The sequence below is a fragment of the Dipteris shenzhenensis genome, chromosome 12 (assembly GCF_047967505.1).
Source record: "Dipteris shenzhenensis isolate YYH24624 ecotype China chromosome 12, Dip_SZ_1.0, whole genome shotgun sequence".
Classification (NCBI taxonomy): domain Eukaryota; kingdom Viridiplantae; phylum Streptophyta; class Polypodiopsida; order Gleicheniales; family Dipteridaceae; genus Dipteris; species Dipteris shenzhenensis.
In genome coordinates this window covers 15,069,384-15,090,367 of record NC_141607.1, presented here as the reverse complement: position 1 = coordinate 15,090,367, position 20,984 = coordinate 15,069,384, and the positions used below count along the sequence as shown (strand labels likewise).

The window sequence follows — 20,984 nt, the reverse complement described above, 5'->3', positions numbered from 1 at the left end:
CTAGAACTTGAAGACAAATTTTGCCAAATTCCATTGAGCAATGCATAAGTTATGGGTCATCCAAGATACCTATATACAAAAAAGTCCCTGAACCTCACCAAAAATAGCTACACCCAATCAAATAATGACCCGGTTAGTGCACCAGATGTAAACCTAATCCATCCCAAGATGAAGTAAGAGCACAGATATGACTATATATAACATTTTCTGACATGTTATCTCACACAGTGCACTTTCCATTGCAAGCGCTAACCATGCATGAACTAAAGGGCAAGGGAGAAGAAGGAAAGGTTTTCCAGTAAGAGTTTGTTTGGGCCGTATATTCCTATCTTTTTGCCAGCATTTGGCGTGATGTTGTCGGCATGGTTGTGAGTGACTCCATGAAGACCAACTCCTTTTGTGAGGCCTTCTTGTCCTCGTGCATAAGCTTGGCATAGCTCTTTGCCATTTTGTATGCATCAGAGGTACAATGTTCAATTGCTTGGTAGGAATTTGGCTGGAAAGGTTGATGTGGCTATTGTTGGCCTTGTCCTTGTTTACTACCTGGCTACAACTTCTTTGACGTACTCTTGGTTTTGATTTTGGGCTTGGCCACCTATTGGGCTAATGTGGCTACTGTTGGCCCTATCCTTGTGCTTGCTGCCTGTTGGCCCTGTCCTTGTGTTTGTTGCCTGGCTATAGCTTCTTTGATCTACTCTTGGTTTAGATTTTGGCTTGGCCACCTATTGGGATTTGATCATGGGTCTATCCACCTAGATCCTAGGTAATATCAATAATATTGTCACCCTCCTAGACTGGCTTCTTAAGGGCATAGAGCTTTTCAGCATGTTGTCTTTAGAGATTTTCTTGCTGCAATTGTAAGAGAACCTCCTACTCCTATTGTCTCTTTACCATGGTTTCTTCTTCTACTTGCTTGATGGTTTGCTCCTCTCTTCTCGTTTTTGGCGAGGGCGTGGGGTAGACCATTGACTAGTGCTAAGACCAAAGCCCTATCTTTGGTGGCATCTCCATATCCATCTGGAACTAGATCATTTAAAAGAAAATGAATAATCGGCATGATAAGCACATGGTTTTTGATTTCCTAATTTGAGTGAGTTCACACAATGACAATCTCCTTATAAAAGTGGTATGCCCAATTTGTTTCTTCTGGCTTATGGAGGTGTGCCAACAAATTTGTCACACTGTGATGTTTAGTGTGCTAAATTGTGCAAGGAGGGTCACTACCCATGCGCCCTTAATTGTGGCTACATTTCGGAGTAGGCTGATTGGGATTCCACCCCTAAATCTTTGTATTGTAATCCATCAATTCTACGAGCCGTTCATCCATTCGTCGGACTATTGCATAAGGCTTGGAGACATGGGAAATCCCATAAGCTAAGTGGAATGTTTCGGATATAAAATGATAAAAGTGACATTCTCCATCCACATAGAGCCATCCAGTAGAACTAGAAGAGTTGTATCTATCAACAAAGTCAACTACTTGTTGCATGTTCAAATGACAAGGCAATTTGTCAGCACCTATGTACAAGCACATTGCTTAAATATGTAGAACGACCTCCACGTCTCGAACTGCCTAGTAATCTGCCACATTATTATAGTACAACCAGAAATCTTTTGCGTTGCACTTGAATTGGGAGTGGATGAACATGACAAAATATGAAGAGGGGAGAGGAGGAGAGTGGAGATGAGGAGAGAGGGCACAGCTAGAGAGCACACCACAAATGACTAACTGCACACTAGATTTAGTGGAAAATGTAGAATATATACAAACCCATTTAGGATTAGGGTTAGGGCATCTAACCCTTTCCTTTATAGCACTCTATTGGGTTAGTGCTATGCACATATGATCACATGATGGTGCTATGCACTCGTGATCACATGATGTTGAGCGTGAACTCTCAACACCTTCCCTCAAGATCAACATCATGAAGGCCTTCCCTTAAGATGATGATTCTGGGGAATTGAAGAAGGACTGAGCATTACATTCCATCACACCCCTTTAATGGGAATGTCCTTCTTTTGCATCACTAGTCAGTGTTTCTTGAAAAGCTCTTCACCAACAAGTGGTTTGGTAAAGATGTCTGCAACATTCTCTTTGCTATCACAATGCTACAGTGTGATGTCACCAAGTAACACTCTTTCTTTGATGAAGTGCTCTCTGACATCAATGTGCTTTGTCCTAGAGTGATATATTGGATTCCTGGCCAATGCTTGAGCCGATTGATTATCACAGTATATTGTTGAATGCTTCATAATGAGTCACACCCTATGGTAAGAAAATAATACAACGTCTGTGCTCAACAGATAATAGGATCTCGTACGCAAGAGAGAAAACAAGATAGTATGGAGAATCAAAAATTTCATTACTGTAGAATTGATACAATAGATGGCGCTGCCTCCCAGCCGTGCGCTCCTGTGAAAGAAGCTTCGATGGCATGCTGGAAATAGTAGAAGACAGAGGCTGAATGCTAAGGAATCAAGGTTGCTGTAGCCAGTGATGAAATGGGCTTCACGGGCTTGCTCTTATATAGCCACTAATCGTAGTCGGTTAGGCTCAATTGGGTGGCCGACCCAGTCCGCCCAAAATGGTCGACTGGGGGTTGGTCTCAAAAGAGGCCACTGACCAAACGATAGAACCGGTGCGTAAAACAGAGCAACTAACCTATGGTTGCCGTTCGGCCCACAGCCATCCGGGATGATCTGAGGCTCCAAACAGGCCCCGCAACCGGAGAGTGGGCTACACCGGGAAATGCTCCATCTACCCTCAGTGTAGTCAGTCAAGGGATGCCTTCCTACACTTGCATGTAGCCTAGTTGGTGGTGTGCCAACTCTATCTGAAGCCGTCCAGCCATCAGGCCACACATGGCCCCCATCTGGTGTCCAAACCAGGACCTACCGAATAACCGAGCTACTCAAATGCCTTCTCCTCATATGGGGGGCTTATAAGTAGAGTTAGCTAGTTCCTGCATAGTTACATGAGAGTGGAGCATTGATATCTAACACCTATATCAGTTCGGTAGGAAGCTGATTAAGTAAATAGTTTGCAGTGGCTATTGCTTCTACCCAATACTGATTCAGAAGATGCTTTTCACTAAGCATTGCTCTAGCACTGTCTGCTAAAATCCCATTCTTCCTTTCATCTCTTGCATTCTATTGAGGAGTATCTGCACAAGTGAATTGTCTTCGAATGCCATGATTTTTGCAAAAGTTCATGAAGGCCGAAGACATGTATTCACCTCCTGTATCTAATCTCATGACTTTGATCTTCCTACTTGTCCAATTTTCTACCATGGCTTTGAATTCTTGAAATCTGAAAAACATTTCAGATTTCTCTTTTAGAAAGTAGACCCAACAATATTTGCTGTAATCATCGATGAAATTCAAGTAGTAAAGTGAACCATTGATGCTGTGGGTCTGGGCATAACCCCATACATTTGTATGAATCAAATCAAGAATACCTCGTGCACTAGAGGTACTTCTACCAAAATTGGTTCGCTTTTGTTTGCCGAAGCAGCATGCTTCGCAACGGGCAATGGAGGATCTGCTACAAGTGCAAAAACTATTTGTGTAGCTGTAGATCCCGTTGTAGATCCTGCTACTGGTGCTATGACAACAGGTGGAGTAGAGCTACTGGTGGCTGGATTGTCCAATGGTCTAGGTGTAGATCCATCGACATACTCCCGTTTGTCTTGAAGTACTATAATGGTCTCCATTCAGTATTTCCATGTGCCGTAATTGGAGTTGTCTAACTTAGTAGATGCCTCTAGATTCAGGTTGCTAGTCGTAGACATGGTGCAGGAAATGAACTCAAAGTGTCGTGAAAATCACTGTATAAATCAACTGCAAAACATTGACTATGCCAAGTGGAATCTGAACTGTCGGTGAAGATAGAACTGCAATATATAAAATCCAATCTGTATTACGAGGCTTGTGGCAAATGATGCTAGGAATAGCCAAGAGGCTTTACAAGGCTGAAATGATGTGCACAATGCTGTGAAATAGCCAAGTAGGCTTTACAATGATGGCATGTGTGTGTGAAATCAAATCATGTGCTATCTGCCAATTAAACAATCGGCAATGCCTCTGAACACTCTGAAGTCTGCTCAGTGAAATGATGAACGTCAGGTTTCAGGTAATGTGATGATGTGAAACTGTATGTGAGTGTATGGACTGACTCCAAGTAGGTACTAGTCGAGAATTTCGAGCATGGCTTAGATTGGCAACTTGGGGAGATTCATAGCGTCCCCTCTATGGTGATCTAGTCTACTCTGATCTAGATCTATACCAACTGTCGAAAGATGAAAGAATAGCAAATAATTCCTTTTCTTTTGTTCTTTCAAAGTGTTGGGTCAGATGCATCGATGTAGAGATGAATGTGCATGTAGGAAGTGGATTTGTCGATGTCGACGAAGCTCAAAAGTGAGTGTAACTTGCACCAACATGTGTGCGTGATGTGACGAGCGCATAGAGCACAAAAAATTGAGCGACTCTCCTTTTTGAAGCGCCCTCAAATTCTTCCTAGATCAAGAGATACGACTTGATCTAGGTGGAGCGAAAAAAGGAGTGCAAATGGTGCTCAATGATGATGTGTCACTGTGGGTCACATGTAGTGATGATGTGGCATAGTGCCTAGCTAGAGGTGTGCCTGTGGAGTAGTGTGCTGAGGTGGCAATAATGTGCACATGCAAGGTGCACAGTGTGCTTGTAGGGGTCAGAGTGCCACATGGCATTGATGATGTGGTAGCTGACTGGGATGTTGATGCGGCAGTGTTGAGTGGTCAAACTGGTCAATGATGTCTTTGACTACTAAGATGAAATGCTAACATGGTAGATGACATGGCAATCGGTGATGATGTGGCTACCATTGTGGCACTGACGTGTGTGCTGAGCTGGAGTACTGATGTGACAGATAAGGTTGATGATGTGGCAACCTTTGCTGACGTGACAGTTGACGTGGTAGATAACATTGATGTGGCAGGTGAGTTGATGTGGCAATTAGAGGGCCGGTCTTGATGCCGTGTTGGATAAGGCTCTATGGACCTACCACGTGTCGGTACTGGCTTCAGCGGAATCTAAAGAAGATTTCGTCAAAATCTTTTGGTTGTCGGCAGAAGGTTCCGTCGAGTCACATCAAGCTATGGAGAAGGATCCTTGAGGTCTGTGAGGCATAGAGGCTGTCTACTTTTGGAGCGGGCTGTAGAAGCGTGGCTCGTTGAGGGCTGGCAGAGCGCTGGAACGGAGACCTCAGACCAAAGGTGATGGTTGTTGATAGGAGTGGCATTGAACTTTGGAGCGGGCTGGAGGAGCCGCCGTCGTGGAGGCATTGCTAGTTAGGGCAGCCTTGCTATTGTCTACAGAACCTGTGGTAAAAGATAGGAGCTGCTTGCTGTAGATTGCCCGTGGAGCGTAGCCGACTAGACACGGTTAGAAGGAGCTCACTGTGCAAGCCAGAAGCGGCTATGGCTGACGAGCTGGCTATTGAGGTAGCTGCTCGTCTGTGGCGCAGCTATGTAGGAGCTTTGCTTGTTGGGAGGAGGCCCGTGTGTAGGTGCTGGTTGTGTGGCGCTAGAGCGCTACGCTAGAAGACTCGTCTATGAGGTCGCTGGAAGACCCATTGAAGGAGAGCTGGTTGTTGGGCGTCGAAGCCTTTGGAGTCAAATTTGAGGCATTGCTTGTGTGTAGAAGGTGCTACGCATAGGAGCTTCAGGTCGTAGTTGATTGCTCATTTTGCTGCATGCGCTTCTTGCTGTCGGCTGCTGTAGGATGCCATTTAGGTGCTGCCGCTAGCTTGCTGCTCATCGTTTGAGTCAGCCTAGCTTAGGAGGTGTAGGAGTCTATAGCTCATTGGACTAGAGGCACTTGGAAAGCTTTTGTTGTAGATGTCAAACCACCAGGTTGCACTGCTTGATTGCTGAGTCTCCTGTTGTAGAGTCGAATAGAGACTTTGTAGCTACTTGTTAATTCGGGCGATTGTTGTAGATGAGGTTACTTCTCTTGCTCTCTTGCAATCAATAGAGAGTAGGCGGACTAGGAGCCAGACTTGAAGCTCGTTGGAGAGGCTGCTAGTTGCGGCCTTGTTTGTTGAAATGCTCTCTCCTTAAGGGAAGAATAAATCTCTCTCTCAAAAGAGACAGAAATCACTCTCAATAAATTCTCTCAAGAATAACAAAACTCTCTCTCTCTCTTTCTCTCTCAATAGAACAGAATTCCTCTTAATGAAATGAACAGAAATCTCTCAATCCTCACAAAGAAATCACTCAACCTCACATAGACGAAAATTTCTCTCAATGAACAGAAATTTCTCTCAATGGACGGAATTTTCTCTCAGCGGAAGAGAATGCACACTCAATTGCTCTTGATCTCTCAATTTCTCAATCACTCTCACACTAAGGATGGTGCCTCAGCGGAAGGTAGAACCATGCTCTAATACCATGACAAAATATGAAGAGGGGAGAGGAAAAGGGTGGATATGAGGAGAGAGGGCTCATCCCCAATATGAAGGAGTGAGAAATCTCCATGTGGTGATTGTGAGAACTATCTCTCAAATGTCTACATGAAGTTAGAGATTTGAATAGCTCTTCTTAGGTTTGTCAATCTCTAATGGTTCTCAAATGCTTGCATGAAATTAGAGATTTGAAGGGCTTTTCTTACCTCTCTCAAAAACTCCACGATTGTAGCTACTTGAGATAGTACTCGACATTGTTTGCTTCAACCAAAACTCCACTATCGTAGTTGCTTAGAATAGTATTCTTCCATTAGAGTGAAAACCTTCTCCTCCACTGCTATGAACTTGTTATCAAAGAGATCGCTGTCTGCAATTAAATTGCCTCTTCACAGATTACTAGAAACATATTAGTCCAGATTGTCTACCATGATTCGAATAGAGTTACAAGTTGCTCACTTCCCGTGCTCCACAATAATGCGATTTTCCTTTCTCTTGCTGGAAATCCATGCATATTATATATGGACCTTGTCCCCCCATACCCTGAATTTTGGACGAGAGTAGTAATATATTATATATTGAGTTGGGGCAATCACCCCTCACTCCTCCATCGTCGGGAGCCGGTGCCTCCCTCCCTCTCTCTCTATGTCTTCGGTGTTGATGCATCATCATCCTTCAAAACTCAGCAAAGCTCACCTTTCCATCTCCATCTGTATCCACATGGTTGATCATCTTTCTATAATCTATACCATTTTCCTTCTTCAGCAATCCCAGCTTCTAGTGTCACACACAACTCTCGTGTTTATATCAAGTGTATTCCTGAGTCGATGAAAGTCTTGCCATTTTTTCAAGAACGTATTAATAGCTTCCTTGTTGCATTCTTTTTCTCCCCGATTGAAATTGGTGGCTTCTAGTCCTTATGTATGTTAGAGGTTTCTTTCAGTCGAGAAGTAAACCTCTCAACTTGACTAGGAGGAGTCAATGATTGTGCCATAGGAGTTACCGATTGAGAATCAAATAACTTGGATATGGCTTCAGTTAGAGTTTTTAATGTATCATTAATAGTCCCTAACTACTTTTCTATATTTTGTGTTCAAGTTTCAAGTTTAATGAATTCCCAATACGGAATTCCATAATCACCGTAATCAACATCCTCCATTTCCATACTATCCTCTTGAATTTCATTATGCGCTTCCTCGTGTTATTTCTTCTTCCATAATCGCCTTTTCTTTTCTAACCCTCTCCTCTTTTTCTTTGTTAGTCTCCTCTCTTTCTAGACTGATCATTAAAAAAAAAAAGAGAGAATTTTCTAGATATTATAAAGCAAAAAGCTTTATCAAGAGAAAAATTTGATGGCCACTTCCCTGATATTTGCTCAAAGTCTTGGATTCATCTTCGAAGTCGTCGTGCTCTTTTACCTCACAATCTTGCCTTTTGATCTTACTTTTTTGCTTTCCTCGACCTTAACCTCCAAATTCCCTTTTGCTTTAAAATAGATAAGGCTAGCAGTTTTGGATGAACTTGGAGAGGTAGAGGGGGTGCAAAGAACCTTAGAATCTTAAGCAAATAAAGGGGGCTTTAACCTGAGGCTTTTTCTAAGGTCTAAGGACCCTTTGATGATGTGGCCACTGTGATCTCTCTTTGTGCTTTTGTTTGCACTGTCGATGAGCTTCACATCGCACTTCTTCTTTTCCACACATAATAACAATTATGTTTTGTACCTGAGTTTTCATGCCTTCCTCCTGCACACAGAGACATAAATATTGTTACTAGAACTACTGGCTTCATAGACTATTGCTTTTGGAGTAGTACTTTACAAAAGGGTCGACTAGTGGCTTTTGAAAGGCAAAAGTTAGATCGTGCCCGATAGAATTACTCGACATATGCTATAGTTTACGCTTTGAAGAAATGGAGGCACTATTTGTATGGTGCCAAATTTGAGATAATTTTTTATCAAGAAAGCATTAAGTGGATTTGTAATCATCAGCAAGAGCTTCAAGGAAGAAAAGCTAGATGGGCTGAAATAATGCGACAATTCGATGTCCAATTGACATATCAGAAGGGGAAGTTTAATGTGGTAGCACACTCCCTAAGACGAATCCCAATTCTTAATGAATTAAGTTTCAGTCAATTCCAAAATGATTTCCTAGAGTCCCTTAAAGGAAAATGTGAGTTTGATCCTCACTTTTTGAAATATGGAAAGCAATTAAGAAGAGGGATCCAACTAATCAAGGAGCTTTCACTCAAGAGTCACATGGAAATGGTGACACACCACAGGTTGGTGATAAAGGAAACAAATGGAAAGAATATACTATTGAGGATGGCTACCTAGTCTATAAGGGTAGAGTATGCATCCTGAAAAACAATGAAATTAGGCGCCAAATTCAAGTGTCATAATAGTCTTAGTGTTGGACATCTAGGAATTCAGAAGAGGTATGCACTTCTGAAGAGGGAATTCTTTTGGCCTAGAATAGATAGGGACATCCAAGACTATGTATTGAAGTGCCAAAAATGCCAAGTATAAGGTTGAGCCTTAAGGTAGGAGGTCTCCTACACCCATTCGAGATTTGATCTACCAAATGGGAAAGTATCTCCATGGATTTTATTGTTGGATTACCTAGGACACAGAGGGGGCACAACTCTATGTGCATAATTGTGGATCGGTTGACCAAGATGGCTCATGTTATTCCAACCAGTGAAGAGGTTAAAACGTCAAAATTAGCTAGGCTATTTGTGGAGCATATTTATAAATTGTATGGACTACCAGCTAGTATTGTTAGAGGTTAAAATGCTAGAATTAGCCAGGCTATTTGTGGAGCATATTTATAAATTGTATGGGCTACCAGCAGCAGCAACTGGTATTATTAGTGACCGGGATAGCAAATGTGTTTATGAGGTTGGAAACTTGTTTGAATATGAGCACTCTGGATCATCCACAAAATGATGGTCAAGGTGAAAGGGGGAATCGGGATAGCAAATGTGTTTATGAGGTTGGAAACTTGTTTGAATATGAGCACTCCGGATCATCCACAAAGTGATGGTCAAGCTGAAAGGGTGAATCAGTTCATTGAGGATATGCTTCGAGCATGTGTAAGTAAACGAAAAACGATTTGAGAGTAGTATTTGCCCATATTAGAATTTACATATAATAATGCCAAGCATTCAGCTACAGGTTTTAGTCCATTCATGATGATGTATGGATTTCAACCTAGAGCCCCAGTTGCAGTTTAGAAAAGAGAAGATTCAAGCGACCAAAGACTTTCTTGAGGATATGAATCAAATGCTTAATTTAGCTAAAGATTGCATCAAAAGAGCTCAAGGTAGAGCAAGAAGTTATGCAAACCCCCACCGTAGAAAGTTGGAGTTTGAAGTAAATGAGAAAGTCTACCTAAGGGTACCTAAATCTTCAAAATCTCTCAAGATAGGTAAATGTCCTAAGTTGTCTCCTAGGTATTGTGGACCATTCACAATACTTGAGAGAATTAGAGAACTTGCTTACAAATTATCCTTACCAGAGGGATGTTGAATACATCCAGTTTTTCACGTAAGTAGGCTAAAAAAGAAATTAGGAGATGATGATCATCTCATTGGAAATGAAGTCCTAGTTGAACTCATTGAACCTGCTACTTTACCATATGAATCAGAAAAAAAATTAGTCAAACTAGAAAAAAGAACACGACATACAATATGGCAAGAATGTTTGGTTAAGTAGAAAGATAGACCGGAAGAGAGTTCAAATGGGAAACGATAAGCAATCTCCAGAAGGGGTCTCCCAATTCTATTTTTGAGGACGTAAACCATTTTTAAGGGGAAGGGAATGTTATGCCAACCATAATCGTGGAAGCCTATTGCTTGATTATGGCAAGGCGAGAAACCAGACGGTTTGGCAGTGCTTGCATTAATGGTGGGCTTTTTATTTTAAGCGACATTATTACCCCCCCCAATCACAAACTTTGTCTTAAACCATGTTGATAATTATAGCCCCATGTTGAACATTTTAGCACCCTACTGCTTGAAACAAACATTATTCTTTGAATGTCCATGATTGTAAAAAGAGAATGATGCTAAGTGCTGGGTCCACAAGTCAAGAATGATGCTAAAAAGAGAATGATGCTAAGTGTTGGGTCCACAAGCCAAGGAAAGTAATGCTCCTTCACATTTTAAAAAAAGAGCCGATTTCCTCCTAATACTATCGAGGACTCTTGAGTATGGACTCTTACCTGAACCCTAGTAGGAGCATAGACAGAGACTACATTAAAGGCTTTCCCTTTGATTTCACAGTAAATTGAAATCCAGCTAATAGTAGGATCCATGAAAGTGTGTTCAACACCTTCTTTAAAGAAGGATAGAATCTTCCTTCTTGGTGATTTGTATAGAACCATTCTCTTCTCCTGTCTATTTGTCTAAGTTGTCCTCTAGAATATGACTTGTTACCTTAACCTCTTGTAAAGCAATAAAAGTGAGAGAAAGGGAGTTAGCTCTCTACTAATGAGAGAGTTCATCTGCTCTTCCAAGGTGAATAAGACCTCTAACATTAAGAGTCATAAAAGAAATAGGCTTACTTATATCATTCTGTTTTTTACTCTTCTTAGCCCTAGGGTTAGGATATTCACTCGAGGGACCAGTCCCTTAATCTGTGATGACTGTCTCCTTTGAACAGTATTATATACTTCACCCCCCCCCTTCGAAGCTTGTTGAGGATGCAAGAGACCCATGAAGAATGACCAAGAAAAGACTCCAGAGGAGTCTAAAAGATTGGAGGAGAAATCTTTGTCCACAAGCAAGCTGGAGTTGTGAGATAACAAGGTAGATGATATTGGACAAAAACCTAGCCAAGGGGAGGAGAAAGATAAGGGTAAAGACCCCACTAAGGTGTTAAAGGATGACAAAGAACAATAAGGGAATGACCCTGAATAGGCACGAGTACCAAAAAGGAGAAAGGTAAAGAAGAGGAAGCAATGCAGATGCCTTGTGATCGAGCTGTAAAAGCTTTAGTAGAGCTTAGTATTAGAGAAAGCATAAGAAATTGTATAATGAATGCTCAAAGCCTAGACAGACAAATGGTGTAACAAATATTAAACACATAAAACAAATTGATAAGCTAAGTATTGTATTACAAGTGTAAAAACTAGCTACACTTAAAAATTTTCATAAAGAATCAAAATTTGAATATTGACTGCTTCAAACGAAAGATGGAGCCTAATTCTATTGAATAATCTATCCTCTCCCTCTCATTCTCTCGTCATGTTTGTTTAACATTGCATGGCATGCAGGTTAGAATGAGGGGTGCGAAGCATAGTTACCATGGAATGGCATTCCGACATCCAGAACATTTGGAACATCGTTCTGACCAAAGGAGATGCAAGGAACGCTTAGAACCTACCCGATAGGGTATTACCAAGGAACATCGTTTAGAAGTTTTTGGAACACATTCCAACTCCAATACTGGCATTCTGTCCCTAGTGTTGGCATTCTAGCCCTTATGCTTGCATTCCAACCCTAATCTCAATTCAAAGAAAACTCTTTCCCATACGGAGGAATGCAACACGCACAAAGAAAGTCAAACAGTGCAATAAAGCCTTGCACCTCCTACCTAGGAAACCATTGTATGAATGAGACCTTTAGAGGGATGCTTTTATACCCTCCCTCGTCATTGCTCTTCCAACATCAATAGAGAAAGACTTCAAGATCCCACAATCCCCGCCTTTGAGAAGTTAAGAGAGCTCTCGGTTCTTTTGCTCTAATAAACCACCTCCTTGGTTTAGAAGCAAGCTCAAAGCAACAAATCAAAGCATTGACCCTGTCAACAATACAAATTTTAAAATTAAAACAAGAGGGTACCAATGTATGTCCTGTGAAGCAAAAAAAGATTTCTATATAGAGCAGTTGGATCGGAAGCAAACACCCCTAAAGTCTTTCTTTGGGAGAACAAGATGGGGATCCCACTAAGGCCCTTTTGGAATGCTATTGTAAGTGAAAGTGCTAGTATGGATTATGTGCAAATATATGTGCGAATGAGGTACTTGCTTGTTTGTAGGGGTTGTTAAGGTTGCTCCATATATGATTTAAATGAGAGTCTTAAGTTGGCTTTCTTTGAATTCTAAGTTGAAACGAAAGTAATTGATTGTGGTGTCACCACTACAAGAAAATGTAAAGTAGCTCGGACAAATATTACAATAAAATTTTCCAATAACTTATGAAGGGAGACAAAAGCTATAAATTGGAAGGAAAGGGAAAGAGAAAATTGCAAGTAAAGGTGAACGAATATGGAGAAAGGTAGATAAGTGAAAAGAGGAGAGAAAAGAGATGAAAGAGGGATGGACCATTAATTATGAGTGGGGACGAAGCCATTTTGGCAAGAGATCCTCATTTACAATAATATCACATACTTTTGATAAAGGTGGTGTCATATAAGGTAGGGACAAAATAATTCACTACCCCTCATGTAAGGCCAAAAACTTAATCCACACAATGAACCAAGAGAGAAAAAACTAAACCTTATTATAATGGCCTAAACTACTACTAATCCTAACACTAAACACCCATTAACATGGTCAACTTGACCAAATGAACTACATTCTAAATTTACTATGAGCTAGATTAACATTCTTAGGACCCTTGCAAGGCCAAAAAGAACAGTGGGAACACCCCCTTCACGCCCAACTTCCCAAATTGTTGATAAGAATCGAAAGGAGATTTTCAAGAAGCAAGCATGTCTTTTGGATGAATGTTAGGTCAAATCTCAAATAGGTAAGGTTATTGTTTTTCCAAACAATGACCAACAAATTGATTGATAAGGATCAAAAGGAGATTTTCAAGAAGCAGGCATGTCTTTTGGATGAATGTTAGGTCAATCTCAAATAGGTAAGGTTATTGTTTTTCCAAACGATGACCAACACGTTGATTCAATTGATTGCTCAAATCCATGCTTTCCTCCCTTGCCCAAGGCCTACTAAGTTCAGATCTAGAGTCATGGGTGACCACTTTTTTGCGCTTTGAAAGAGTTGATAATAACCAATGTAAGGTTCCTAAGGAGACCTTATTTGAGACTATTGAAATGTAAGAAGCCAATCTGTATAGTTAGAGTTGGTTTTTAATTCCTCCCAAGATCTTCGTTGGGCTCGATATGGGTCAACCTAGCTTTTTATCTTTATGCAATCAAGCAACAAACCTTTGCTGTGGACCAAGGGTGACTCCTAGGTTTGAGAAGGAACAATTTATTAACGAAGGGGTAACCCTCAAGCATACATCCAGGTGGAATTTACAAAAGACCTTCCCTCTTCTCCAGTCATACGCTCTAGGAATGGACAGGTGTATAACTTGTAGTTTTTAACAAATTGCCCAACTCTTGCTTCCTATGTGGCCTATCTACCCACGGTCAACAATTGTCCACCAAGCCACAGCCTGCCCATGGACTCCTCAGAATCCCAAGGAGCAAGTCCCTCCTACTAAACAGTCGAATCCTATAAGGAGACTGCACAAGCAATGAATGACTTGGTTTCTCTGCAGAAGTCTGTGGGCTAACGGATCCTAGTAGAAGCCTGGAGCTTGCTAGTTGGCTAAGAAACAACACACTTTCTCCTCCTTTCTTACCTCTTCAAGAAGTCAAAGTTAAAGAAGATGTTTTAATTCAGAGAGAAGGGTAGACAGAAAAAGGAAGTTGATTTTCAATGATCATGAGGAACGAAAGGGAAATACAGCCATAGGTATCCTCTTCCACTTTGGGGAGAATGTTACCTCTTGAACAATCCGTGTAAAGATAGGTATACAATCAGAAAGGAAAGGCACGACAAAAAAAATTCCTATCATGAATCTCTGAGCTTTTAATGCAGTAAATAATGGACAAAAGTGAATGAACAAACAGAATTTTTCCTTTTTGGAACAAGCATAATTATCAAAAACAGGCTTAACATAATGTGCACAATAATTTGTACTGGAAATTTCCTATTATCTTCAACTTTAACTCCTCCAGCAGTTCCTCAAACCATCTATACAGAGTACTCTATTGCTGCAAAAGCAAGTTAAATCCTAGTATCTGTAGTTAGAATGCCCCCATCCAGGTCGTGGCAATGGCGATGAAGGTAATGCATGTCCAGGTCTAGCTGATGGTGAGTTCAGATATGGGTCCACAGGGACCCCAGGCCTACCATATGTCATATCAGGCATAGCACCTGAAAAATAAGAAGTTGATCTTAGGATGCATTCCTCAAACTGGCAACCAGGTCCAGCACAAACATAAAATCAGAGCATTACCTCCAACATGACTAGACGTTGGCAACTGTATCTGAGCACCCACACTTGGCGAAAGAGAATAACGAGGAGGGCCACCAGAGTAATTCCCAACCTGCGCAAATTGCAGAAAGACAATTCTTAATTCCCAATGATATCGGTCCCTAATGAGTTTGGCTAAACACTGACTTCATATAATTTGAATTCATAACCGCCACAAACTGGTTTTGAACCCAAAGCAACCAAGGTCTCCAAATAAAAATTTAATTAGATTTGTACCAGAGGAGCTGACTGTAGAGTATTTGCTGGCCCAGCTCCATAAGGCACTGTTAAAAATAGCAAAGCAAAACTTCAAACATCCATAACAAATATCCAGTGCATTGTTATAAGCAATCAAATCAGATTTCTTATTCCATTCTAGGGACAGAGAAACTGCAATAAATCATGCTCTTGCACCGAATCAAAATGAGAAAAGAGAGCCAATCACTAAATAGCTTAGTCTGTAAAGCTTTGCAAATCAGATTTTTCCGTATGCGCCCCCCCCCATGAGACAGACAGGGAGAGATTAGGCCTGCCATGTAGACAACAGACTGGCTGCCACATGGGCAGCACATAGATCCACTGTTGCTGGTGAGCCACTCTCTCTGCCTTAAACCAGAAGACTGGTCCCTATCCCTCCCCTAAAATAAAAAGGCTGCAACCAGAAGACATGCAGTATGTCAAACCACCCCCAAGCTTGAGGTCTAGACCACCTTGAGAGATAGCCAGCCTCAAGGTAAAGACTGTGTTCCATACCACATGCCCCTTCCTCTAGCTGTTGCTCCCTGGCCAATAGGTCTATCTCCAGAGGAGGTTCCAACTCTCCGACTACTGAGCCCCTCATACTTGTAGGCCTAGCACTTGGTTTTTTTAGCAATTAGTCCTAATTTTAGGTTTCCTGCATAAAATAGCTTTACTTAGCCCCACGCTTTCCCCAATTAGCTCTACTAGTCTTGGAACAGCCATGCCTTTCTTAGAGTTGCTCAATCCACGAGATTCAACCCTCATCCATGCTAGCTCTCATCTCAACCCTAGGTTAATCCAAACAGGATATTAGACTACACCCTAACCAAGTTAGTCAAGTTATGGACATAACAATGGTCCATGGTACCCTTGTGAATACCTATTGTATTCTCTCCAAGCATTCTAGGGAGCTTTCCACGTTCGTGTGTGCGTGAGCGTGTGGGTGGAAGTCATCCAGCTGACCAATCCCATGTGTATGGTGGGTGGGGTTTTGGTTTTGGGGGGGGGGGGGGCATTGCAAAGTAGCTCGGTGGAGTTTGGGTCATCCCTCCTCTTAAGGCACTCTTTGAACATGTCAGGTGAGGAGTATGCACAAACAGTGCTTGATGTCCTGTCCCTAGACCTATTTTCACTCGCAGGCTGGTCCAATAGGCCCTAAAAATGGAGCACAACACAATGCATGATGTCTCCATCTCTAGACCTCAAAATTTGATTTTCTCACTGGAGGGCTAGTCCGACAGGCACTACGAAATGGAACACAAGAACACACTTTTGGTTATAAGAATCTGCAGCATAATACATGGATTCTGGAACACCACACACCCATATATATACTGTCTGCTGTTTCATAGGATCAACACGTAGTTTATACATATGGAGGAGAGATAGGGATGCATCACAAAGGAGGGAAAAGGGGCACAAATAGAGGCTCAAAACTCACAACCCCTGCATAATAATCCTAAGCACTCTTAACTTGGCTGACTATGCTCCTTATAAACAATTATCCCTTCTCAAAAATGTTCGTGCTCAAATTATAACCAAAGACTGTTTAGAATGAGCAACTAGCAAATAACATTTTCATCATATAACACTGAAAACTGATGGAGAAACACATCACCATCCTATCATGGCAATGCAAAATCGCCTCAAAATCAGAATCTCAAAGTGTCCAAAGAGAAGAAAGTTGAGATCTACCAGTGAGCACCCACAATTTATATCAGTGAGATTCACTGTTATTCGCGGCCGGGGCGGGGGGGGGGGGGGGGGGGACATAAAGTTGCAGCAATAAAGTCAAATCACATTACAAGAAAGAGACGATATTAGCCACAGGATAATCACGGTCACAGAGCCCTGGGGAACAGGGCCTCATCCATAATACAGGTTGCCTCCAATATCAAATGGTCCCTTGTGATAATTAGGAGCCCAATGGTGAAAGAAGCTGTGTGTGTGTGTGTGAGAAGAGAGAGAATTTTTTCACACCATCCAAGGAGCTAATAATGCCTCATTTAATGTCAATAATAAGATCAGACACGCACACAGCAATACAAATCACACGTGTACCAACAAATCTGCTTACAGTGAGCAGCGGGGTGTGTGTGTGTGTGTGTGTGTGTGTGTGTGTGAGAGAGAGAGAGAGGGAGAGAGAGAGAGAGAGAGAGAGAGAGTCAATCACGCCCGACATGCATGGGTGTATGTGTCTCTCTATGTGTGTTTTTGGGTAGAGGGGAACACATGCATGCAACAGCACGCAGGGAAAAGGTAAGGCGTAAGATGTAGGGGCACATGAATAAGAAGATTGGAAGGAGGGAAGCTAAGGGCACAATCCAAGGACGGGTGTTGAAGGACGCTGATGGGAAACCAACGTAACAACTATTTTCGCTCTCTCTTAAACATCCCATTCGTTGTTTTAAAAATGGTCTATGCTACAGCCTGGTATGTTGCAGGCAGTTCCATTAGCTCCTTATCACAGATCCAAAAAGGAGATTTGGTAACCGTTTCAGACATTACGAGCCTCAGTGCTGGAGAACCAACCCAGCAGAGGCTGGCCGGGTCCAAAGACTGTTATAGCTTCTCATGCCATTAAAAGACCATTTACAGTAACTCTAGCAATGACGAGCAAGAAAGTATTGGACCTGGGTGATAAAAAGTGTGAGATGCCCTCTACAAATTTTTGCATACCTGAAGAAACTTGCCCATAAGGGCTCAAATAGTCGCCCTGGTAAGATTGCAGAGAGCTCTCTCTTGAATAACGGTCTCCCAAAGAGCTGGTATAATCATAAGGACTTGAAAACTTTTCATGAGTGAGAATCTCAGGCCCTGCTCGTAAATTTCGGTCCTGAGACATATAGGGACTGTGATATGATGCTTCTCTTAAATTGTGATCCTGGATTTCATAGGAGCTTGAAAACTTCCCTTGAGAGAGAATTTGAGGTCCCTCTCGTAAATTCCGATCTTGGGACATATAGGGACTTTGGTATGAAGCCCCTCTTAAATTGCGATCTTGGAGTGCATATGAGCTTGTGTATCCTGAAGCATAGGAACCGTCTCTTGAATTCTGATCATGAAAAGACCCTTGAATGGATGATGTTGGTGTGCTGCTGGCATTCTTGGGAAGCTTTGGCGGTAAAGCTCTTTGCATCTCAAGCAAGTGCCCCTCCGCTGCATCCCTTTGTAGCTCTGAGAACCATACCTGTACAACAGTCACAAACACAGGGCTTTGAGATTGCAATGCTTGACTCTTTCAAACATGTCATTTGCAAAGCACTCACCGACCCAAATTCAGACTTAAAAGAACAAGCTGTGATTTCATTTACAAGTCACCCTACCACATAAGCCAACAAAACGAAACTGAAATATACCTCATCAAATGGTTCGACTGAGTTCAGCATGTCTTTGGTTTTTGGTAAAACATAGTTAGCTGCAAAGGTCATTCATGCCTGTTAAAATACAGTTACATATAATGACAAGTCAATTTTTTGGTTCTGAATCATACTGATGCTAGTCTTTGGTTCTGAATCATACTGATGCTAGTCTAATCAGGTTCAGCTTCATTTGATCATACCTAACATTTCATTGACAGCATCTGCTGGAACTTCCTTGCCCATTTGCTTGGCCCTTATTACAGTCCGCCTTTTCAATTCTGCAGGAGGCGGGAAAATTACAACTGCAATCTGCAAAACACCAACCCAGAATAGAACCTAAGTTTAGTAGCCTTCTGCAAATGACCGTATTGCCTCTGAGAGGCTTGCAGGAACTGAAATGTTACCTTACGAAAACCTCTAAAAGGCTTCAGCTTGCGCACACGAGCAGTCCTGTATACATTTGTTTGGTCCAAAATGTAATTGCGGGGAGAATGTGCAGCTTTCGCCAGAAGCTGGTTGAAAATCTTGGTAGCCCGATCCATCAGACGATCAAACCTTTCTCCATAATTCCCCTTCCTCGTTAAACCAGGCACCTGCACATGCCCAAAAACTTCAGCCCAAAATTCCAACGTTACTATAAACGCACAACTTATTTCATTTCCAGAAAGTAAAACAAATCTTCCAAAACTTGACCAGCATGCAAATCACTTGCCTTCATCAGATCAAGAGCTAAATTCGTTCCAAGTAGCATATATCTTTTCTCAGGGTGATCCTTCGCCCATTTTTCAGCCCATGTTGTCTTGCCGGCACCAGGTAATCCCACCATCATTATAACTTCACAGTTGCTCATTTCCAGAGGTTTAGGGCCATCAACTGCATTTCCATCTTCAACTGCAGCATCCCAAGGCTTATATCCTTCTACAGGCACCAAACCGTGATCAATACTAAAGAGAAGCATAACCTTAACATTTTTTAGGAGGACATGAGGAAAAAGGGCTCTCTCATAACCCGATCTTCCGGAAACCTCAGTAACCCCAAGACCTTTGACGCCGACGTCGAACTCCTTCGCCACTCCAAGAAACCTTCCGTTCTTATAGAACGCAATTCTTGCCCTTGGTTTGCTTTCTAAATCGACGGCACAAATAATCGTGTCACCGACGCCAAACTTTCCACCATAGTCAACAAAGCTTCCATTATTTGAAAATTTCCCAGTTCCACCGTATCCAAAACTATTCGCGCTCTCGCCAAGACTACCCACGTCATCATCGCCTCTTGAAATACCGAGTCTACACAAATTCTGCTGGTCCTTTGCAGTGTCCTCGATTGAAACAGACTGATTCTCGACAACTTTGCAGCCAAAACAATACCGACCTCCCTTCACTCCTATATTTGCACGGGCCCCAGACCAGCAGTAAGCAAAGCCTTCCCCATGAAGCGCACTTCCCGTAAGCCCATCTTGCTCAACTGTAAAGTCTGCATGACAACGTGAAGATACATTAGATTTGTCGCGCATAGCTTCGTCATCTACTTCAACTGGTTGGGCAATCGTGGAAGCGTGCATGGTTCTGTCAACGCGGGCTCTCGCCAATTCGTTCAATTCACTCGGCTACGAGCAGGAATGAGATGAAAATAACAGAATCGAGGAAGTGCGTACCAAGGTTACAGTCGGAGCGATTGAGGGCTAATTTGGAAAGAGGTAAAGGAGGGGCGATCTTGGGGCGTTTACTGTGAGGCTGATGGAGGTCAGAGGCAGCAGAGTGCTTGGCTGCAGCTGCCATGTTGATCGTTGTGTTGGAGCTTGTGTGTTTGCAAGATGATCAAACATGATCAATCACGGAGTGAATTGCCCTACTCTCTTGCTAGCCTTCCAAGACAAGATAACCCACCTTGCCCTTAATGCTGCCTTTACATTGGAACTTCCCCCTGGCCCTTTCACACTCAGTGACCTGGGTTGCACACCAAACCCGTGTTCACAGAAAACATTTTTTCCAACAAATCACAAAACTTGGGGTTTCAAATATTGAAAGTTTTTCCCGAGAATTTGTCGATTTTTTGGCTAAAATATAACTAAAGTGTGTAAAATTTTACAGATTTTACAAAATTGAGAAAATATTTTTTATGGGTGAATAATAGGGGGGCTATGAGAGAAAAAAATCCATTAGCATGAGAGGGGGGGAAAGGGGGCGAGAGGGGAAAGGGTATTTGGGGTGGGGGGAGGAGATAACACATGGCCCCTCTCCAGAAAGTTCTACTCTGTCTAAATCCTCACCTTGCTCTCGCTCTGTTGCCACCTCTCTCTCTCTCTCTCTCTCTCTCTCTCTCTCTCTCTCTCTCTCTCTCTCTCTCTCTCTTCCCACTTTCCCTCACGTCTATCTATTCCAAACTCTGCACGTTTTTGGCACCTTCCAGCCTCGCACCGCCTTCGCAAAGCTTCCACAACTCAGAGCTCCCTCAACGACTGCAGCGCTCTCTCTCTCTCTCTCTCTCTTCCTATCTCTATCACTCCGTGGCCTTTTCCTCACCCTCTGCGTCACTGGCACCTCAGCTTTGTTTTTTTGCTCAACTGAGTCTCCTGCAATAGCCTCAATTTCGAATTGACATCGACAGACTTCACTTCCACGCTACTTAGAAAACCAGACGTTCCCTTGCTTTTGTAAATTTCATAAACA

The 20,984-nt window shown here is 42.3% G+C and overlaps 1 protein-coding gene across 1 annotated transcript; it reads right to left on the bottom strand.

The window, feature by feature from the left end:
* Nucleotides 1-14,324: 14,324 nt before the first annotated feature.
* LOC147895864 (uncharacterized) lies at nt 14,325-20,197 on the bottom strand. Its single transcript, XM_087383004.1, has 9 exons — nt 19,970-20,197; nt 19,028-19,788; nt 18,720-18,908; nt 18,516-18,624; nt 18,313-18,371; nt 17,633-18,143; nt 14,951-14,997; nt 14,696-14,786; nt 14,325-14,613 (listed from the first exon to the last, which is right to left on the bottom strand). Exons 1-9 carry the CDS (start codon nt 20,091-20,093, stop codon nt 14,471-14,473), a joined length of 2,034 nt encoding a protein of 677 aa, XP_087239130.1. The 5' UTR covers nt 20,094-20,197; the 3' UTR covers nt 14,325-14,470.
* Nucleotides 20,198-20,984: the final 787 nt, after the last annotated feature.

What these genes read in the sequence shown, in the direction of transcription:
- LOC147895864 (XM_087383004.1), bottom strand. Translation starts at nt 20,093, where the DNA reads ATGGCAGCTGCAGCCAAGCACTCTGCTGCCTCTGACCTCCATCAGCCT. An exon ending in TCGCTCCGACTGTAACCTTG is followed by an intron (nt 19,789 to 19,969) that starts GTACGCACTTCC and finishes GTTGTCATGCAG; the next exon opens with ACTTTACAGTTGAGCAAGAT. An exon ending in AACGTCTAGTCATGTTGGAG is followed by an intron (nt 14,614 to 14,695) that starts GTAATGCTCTGA and finishes CTTATTTTTCAG; the next exon opens with GTGCTATGCCTGATATGACA.